This window comes from Cynocephalus volans, chromosome 6 (assembly GCF_027409185.1).
Source record: "Cynocephalus volans isolate mCynVol1 chromosome 6, mCynVol1.pri, whole genome shotgun sequence".
NCBI lineage: Eukaryota > Metazoa > Chordata > Mammalia > Dermoptera > Cynocephalidae > Cynocephalus > Cynocephalus volans.
Genome location: NC_084465.1, coordinates 112,685,568 through 112,692,197, shown reverse-complemented (window position 1 = coordinate 112,692,197; position 6,630 = coordinate 112,685,568). Strand labels below are relative to the sequence as shown.

The following is a 6,630-nucleotide window of genomic DNA, read 5'->3' as shown; positions in this document are numbered from 1 at the left end:
CAGATGCAGCTGTCCCAGAATCATAAGCTAAATAAACCTCTCTTCTTTATAAATCACCCAGTCTTAGGTATTTCTGTTATAGCAACACAAAACGGACTAAAACATTACCCAATATCTTTCTATTTCAGAAGCATACTTTTACCTACCACATGCTTAAATCCTTTACTCTTTGAACTGTGAGGTTTAAGGGAAAGGAGAGAGAAGGATCCAGGGGAAGGAGACAAAAACCTACCACTTTGAGGAAGACTGATAGCAGAAAAAAGCCCCCAAATTCATATGGGTGGAGGGGAAGAAATGTATCACTGATCCCCAGATCCAGCTGTGAGGCTACCCTCACACACAAAGGTCTCGGTCTCCCCTAAGGCTGCACCACGTGGGTCCTTTGGTGTCTGGTGTGGTTAGATCTCTGGCTGAAAGCCTTCCTGCACTGGAGACAGCGGTAGGGCTTCTCTCCAGTGTGGGTTCTCTGGTAGTGAAGGAGTTTGGTGCTCTCTCCAAAGCCACGTGCACATTGGCCGCAGCAGTAGGGCCGGTCTGCGCCCTGCGTCTGCCTGTGCTGATCGAGAGCAGCCTGCTGCCTGAACTGCTTCTCACACGTCCCACATTCGGATGGCTCTTGGACCCCCTGTCCCCCAGCCTCCTGAGCTGCCGGATGGGTGGCCTGACGGTGCCTGGTCAACCTCCAGGCCTCCCGAAAGCTCTCCTTGCACTCCGGGCAGGCAAATGGCCATTCCCTGGAGTGCACGCGCTGGTGGGTGACCAGGTGCACGTGCTGATGAAAGCTGCGGCCATACTCCGCATACAGGGGTGGCTTTTTGGCTAAGTGGATCTTTCTGTGCTGGATCAGGGAGGAGCTCTGGGGGAAGCGCTTCCCACACTGGACACAGCTGTAAGGCCACTCCCCTGTTTGGGTGTGCTGGTGCTGGAGGATCTTCACTGGCTAGGAAGCTCTTCCCGCACCCAAAGCAGATGAACTTGGCAGCCGTGGCCGCCTTTGGTGCACCACCCAGGGTGAACTTGGAATCTGGACTCTGCAGGAGTCCCTGATGCAGCGGGAATGCAGGGGATGGGGTGAGTGGAGCAGGAATGAGGGAGGGCAGATGAACACTGGAGAGAGAAAATGGGGGCTTAAGAGAAGGTGAAAAGATGGGTTGAGGTGAGGAATCTGGGGAATGATGTGCAAGATGAGAGGTTGGAGACTGAGTGAGGTGGGAGGCAGAACCCATCAGCGCGGGGGAGGGGTAGCATAAAACAAGGGAGGGGAGAGTAGAAGTATGAATAGGAAGAGAGGGAGAAGGAAGAAGGATCTGGGGCTTCTGCTGGGGTGGGGCCAGGGGAGGGATGCTGCACGTGGAGCCCTGAAGTGGTGCCTGGGGCTTGTGCTTGCTACAGAGGTTGAAGTTCTCCCCACACTCCCCACACATATAAGGCTTTTCCCGTGTGTGCAGGTGGATGTGCTGGGTCAGGGAGGTCTTCTGATTAAAGCCGTCACTGCAGTTGGAGCAGCAGAAGGGACGCTCATCTATGTGAATTCTCTGATGGTGTGTCAGCTTTGACCAATCCTCAAAAGACTTCTTGCACTGGGGACAGACATAGGGCTTCAGACCAGTGTGCACTCTGTGGTGAGCCAGCAGCAGAGAGGTGACCATAAAGCCCTTGCCATACTCCCCACAGATTTATGGCTTCTCCCCAGAGTGGATTTGCTGGTGCTTAATAAGGTTGGAACTACCACAGAAGGTCTTGTCACACTAGGGACAGTGATAAGGCCTCTCGCCAGTGTGGACCCTTCTGTGCTGGATGAAGGGCACGCTTCGAGTGCAACTTTTCCTGCAGTCCCCGTACTTGTAGGGCTTGTTTCCCTGGTAGATCTGCTGGTGCTGAAGCAGGTTGGAACTTTGGCTGAAACATTTTCCATAGTCAGGACAGGGGTAAGGCTTCTCACCAGCATGACTTTGAAGATGACGGGTGAGAGAGTAACTGTGCTGGGAGCTCTTGCCACAATCAGTGCAGCTGTAGGGTCTCTCACCTGGCACTGGCTTCCTGTGGCCAGTGAGCTCACAGTCTGGGAGTGGCACCCAGCCCCCAATCCTCGAGGGATTGATTGTCTTGAGAATTCTCTAATTTAAGATTCTGGGCAATGTCATCTGAAAGTGTTTCTTGAGACTCTTTGAGTCCAGAAATAGATGACACTGTTCTTGGGCATATCCCTTGACGTTCTCCATCACTGGGCCCTTCCTCTTGAATAAGTTTGTCCTCATTGCTGTTCCCAGTTCCTGTCGGAGAAAATGGAGATTTCAGACTCCTGCACCATAATTCTCTCCAGAGAGGGAGAGTGAACCGCAGAAGGCTGTTTTACTACAAAACTGAGAAGGAGACTTTGCATTCAGAATCATATAATTAATGCTTCTTGACAGTAAGGTTTATTTTAGAATTTATTTTATAAATTTTTATGAGGTTATAAGATTTTTAGCAGTCTTGGACATTGTCATCTTTATCCTGAAGAAAGTACAGCAAGGAAAGATCATTCACATTAGCCTGGAACATTCCAACTCAAACCATCAAAAAGAATCAACTTCAAGGGCTGGCCTGTGGCTCACTCGGGAGAGTGCGGTGCTGATAACACCAAGGCCACAGGTTCGGATCTTATATAAGGATGTCCGGTTGGCTCACTGGCTGAGCGTTGTGCTGACAACACCAAGTCAAGGGTTAAGATCCCCTTACCGGTCATCTTTTAAAAACAAACAAACAAACAAACAAACAAACAAACAAACAAACAAAACCAAAAAAGAATCAACTTCAGAAAGACATTATTGTTTCTATGATTAAGGTTTTTAATAAAAGGAAGCCACTCGGGCCAAGAAGATAGTCAAGCAATTTGTCACAAACCAGGTTTGAAAGTCTAACTTTTAAAAATAGAATATAGATAAATTTGTAATTTAAAATATCTGTAGTCAAAAAATAAAACAAAACAAAATCTCTATGATCAAATTATCTAAGAGTAGAGTTTACAATAAGACTAGTAAATATTCCAGTGGCTTATATGTAAGTATGCTAACTTTATCTATTTTTAGGCCTAGTAAGCCTATCATCTGGGGGACAGATGCTTCTGGCTACTCTAAACCCCAGGACTAAATCTTTGGCCCTCATCTCACTCTCTGGGCTCCCCCGTCACCTCACAGCTCTACTGATAACTGGCCCTTGTCACAGGCCCTGACCTCCCACCTGAGCTCCAAGCCTGCAACTCATGCTGCCACCCAGATATTTCCCCCTTAATGACTTGCCATCACCTGAAATTTAATATCCCTAGGCCAGAAAAATTGCTGACTCCTAGTTTCACTTTTCTTTGTCCCTGGCACCAGTTTTCATTCTCTTGGACATCTAAGCTTTAAATGGTGGAGCTTCTTTTGATCCATCCCTCTCTTTCCTTTGCTAGGAGTAAGCCACCATTTAAAAGTAATGTGCTTATTGATATTCAATGCAGTACCCCACAGATATTTATGATCAATTATGTTTCAATAAAAAAATGAAAAGCAAAGGTAATGAGCTATCATCAGTCACCAAGGAAATGCAAATTAAAACCACACCAAGTGCCACTACACACCAACTAGAATGGCTAACGTTAAACCAAATGTTGTCAGGATGTGGAGCAAGTGGAACTCTCACACATTGCTGGTGAAATGTAAAATGTTCAGGCCATTTTTTTTTTTTTTTTTTTGGTGGCTGGTAGGTATGGGGATCCCAATCCTGGTTGGGCCATTTTGGAAAACAGTTTCAGTTTGTTAATAGTAATAAATTCAATGTACACTTACCACATGACTTAACAATTCTACTCTTAGGTATTCACCCAAGAAAAGTGAAAACATGTATCTACACAAAACCTTTTTACAAAGGTGTATAGAAGCTTTATTATTTATTCATAATAGGCATAAGCTGGAAACAATCCAAATGTTTATCAATGGGTGAAGGAATAAACCCATTGTGGGATAACCATTGTCTTAGTTTTCTGTAGCTTATAACCGAATACCAGAAACTGAGTAATTTATTAAGAAATGAAATGTACTGCTTACAATAAATAAGAAGTTCAAGGTCCAGGGGGCCCATCTGGTGAAGGCCTTCTTGGTAGGTACTCTGCAGTCCCGAGGTGGTATAGGGCATCACACAGTAAGGGTGGCAGAGTATGCTAACTTGCTTTCCTTATAAAGCTACCAGTCTACTGCCATGGTATCCCCTTACTGTAAGAATGGATTAATCCATTCATGAGGACATAGCCCTTGTGATCCAATCACCTCTTAAAGGTCCCATCCTTCAAATACCATAGTCTATTTCCCACCCTCTTAATACTGTTACAATGGGGATGAAGTTTCAATATGAGTTTTGGGGGGATATTCAAACTATAGCACCTGTTTTAGTCAGTTTTGTGTTGCTATAACAGAATTACCTGAGACTGGGTAATTTATAAAGAAGAGAGGTTTATTTGGCTTACTATTCTGGGACAGCTGCCTCTGGCATGGGCCTCAGGCTGTTTCCATTTGTGGCAGAAAGTGGCAGGCAGCCAGTGGGTACAAGCAGGTCACATGGCGAGAGGAAGCAAGAGAGAGGAAGCAAGCGAGAGAGAAGGTGCCAGGGTCTTTTAAACAACAAGCTCTCGTGGGAACTAATAGAGCGAGAACTCACTCATTACTCCCCCCGCCCCGAGGGAGAGCATTAATCCATCTATGAGGGATCCACCCCCATGACTCAATCAGTTTCCAACACTGCCACATTGGAGATTAAATTTCTACATGAGTTTTGGAGGGGACAACACATCCAAACTCCATCAGCACCCATGTAATGGAATACTACTCAGCAACAAAAAGGAACTATTGTTACATGCAACAAATGGATAAATCTAAAGGTTATGTTAGACTAGAGAAGCCAGACACCAAAGAGTACATATTGTATGATTCCATTTATGTGAAATTTTACTATAGGCAAAACTAATTTATAGAGGCAGAAAGCAGATCAATAGTTATCTGGGGTTGGGTGGGGGAGGGAGCAGTTGACTGCAAAGGGGCATGAAAGACCTTTGAGGGGTGATGGAAATGTTCTGTATCTTGAGTGTGATGGTGGTTACACCAGTATATACATCCATCAAAAATCATCAAACTATATGCTTAAAACGGGTGAATTTCACATGTAACTTATACTTCAATAAAGCTGTCAGCATACATATGCTAACTTTTCTAAGATGTAAAGGGTGCACAGGAGAATCAGTGCTAATTGGCCAATTATTTTGTAAATATTTTATTAAATTATAAATAAAACTAATAGTTTAAATAGCTAGCACTTATAGAGTACTTACTATGGCCAGGTACTATTTTGAGAGTTTCCAGATATTGGTAAAACCTCACAACAACTTTCTAAGATAAGAACTATTACCCCATTTTACAGATGAAGAAACTGAGGGACAGATAGGTTAAGTAATTTTCCAAAGGTCATATATATGGTAAGTGGCAGAACCAGGACCCAAGCAGTTTAACTCTAGAGAGCTTCCTCCTAGCTCCTATGCTGTAATATCCCTCAATAAGACAATTTTGGAAAAGAAACACCCTTTCCTCCACAATTTCACTGCCTCTAAAACAAAATCTTCATGTTTGCATGTTTTGTTCAGGCTTCACTAACACGCATATCTATTTTAACTAATCCATAATCAGTTTAGATACTGAGCAAGAGGAAGTCATTCCAAGCAAAAGATGAGTCTAATTTTGCTTTCCAAAAAGACGTGCATTTTTCTTTCTTCACTTACGAACATTTCCTGATTCATTCATATTCTTTCGCAATGATCATATTTTAATGGTTACATACAATTCTTTTGTTTAAAATGCCATATTTTGTTCCTTTCCTTTATTGCTGGAATATATCATTAGTATAGACAGTGCTGTAATGAGCAGCTTCCTGGCATGCACAGAGCTTATTTTATTCCCTGTTGAATTTTTTATGTAGGAATCATTCCCAAGAGTGCAGATGCCACCCCATATAAGAAAGGGCCTCTGGCCTCCATGAACAGAAGCTCTTATAACGGTATGAACGGATTGCTTTTCAATGTGCTAGTGTGTGAGACTAGTTCAGCCACAATAACCTTGGCCCGTTCACAGTCGTAAGGCCCCTAGGAAGACCACAGCAATTCTGGCAACTCTCTTCTGGGATCAGCAGGGACATATTAATGAATTAGTCTTTCTTACAATTAAAAGTGCCACAGGCTGCCAGAAATTTCAATTTAGTTAGCCACCATAAATGACCATTCTCTCTGTGAATGTCATAGCTTTTCCCTTCCTACATTCTCTGTCACTGGCCCAGGCTTTCCTTACCTCCTCCCTAGATTATTGTTATGTTTTCTAGTTGGTCTGTTTTGGTTTGTTTCACCTCTCTTCCCATTATCTCACACAAGGCTGTCAGACATGCTTGTTACTGTAGGGCACTGCTTCCTGACTGCTTTCACAGCGTGGGACACATAGGAAATGATATAGACAATTTGAGCAGCACACTGGGATAAAGGAGTTGAGGTTGGTCCAAGCTATAGCTGCCTGGCCTAGTGCTTCAGGCTACCCAAGTCCCCACCCCACTACTCTAGAAGTTAAAGCAGTGGTTCTC

The 6,630-nt window shown here is 44.1% G+C and overlaps 1 protein-coding gene across 1 annotated transcript; it reads right to left on the bottom strand.

Annotated features, from left to right (window-relative positions):
• Window positions 1–358: 358 nt before the first annotated feature.
• On the bottom strand, window positions 359–1,649 carry LOC134381010 (zinc finger protein 835-like). The gene is made up of 3 exons (XM_063101102.1): window positions 1,351–1,649; window positions 961–1,107; window positions 359–887 (listed from the first exon to the last, which is right to left on the bottom strand). Exons 1-3 carry the CDS (start codon window positions 1,647–1,649, stop codon window positions 359–361), a joined length of 975 nt encoding a protein of 324 aa, XP_062957172.1.
• Between the last annotated feature and the right edge of the window lie 4,981 nt (window positions 1,650–6,630).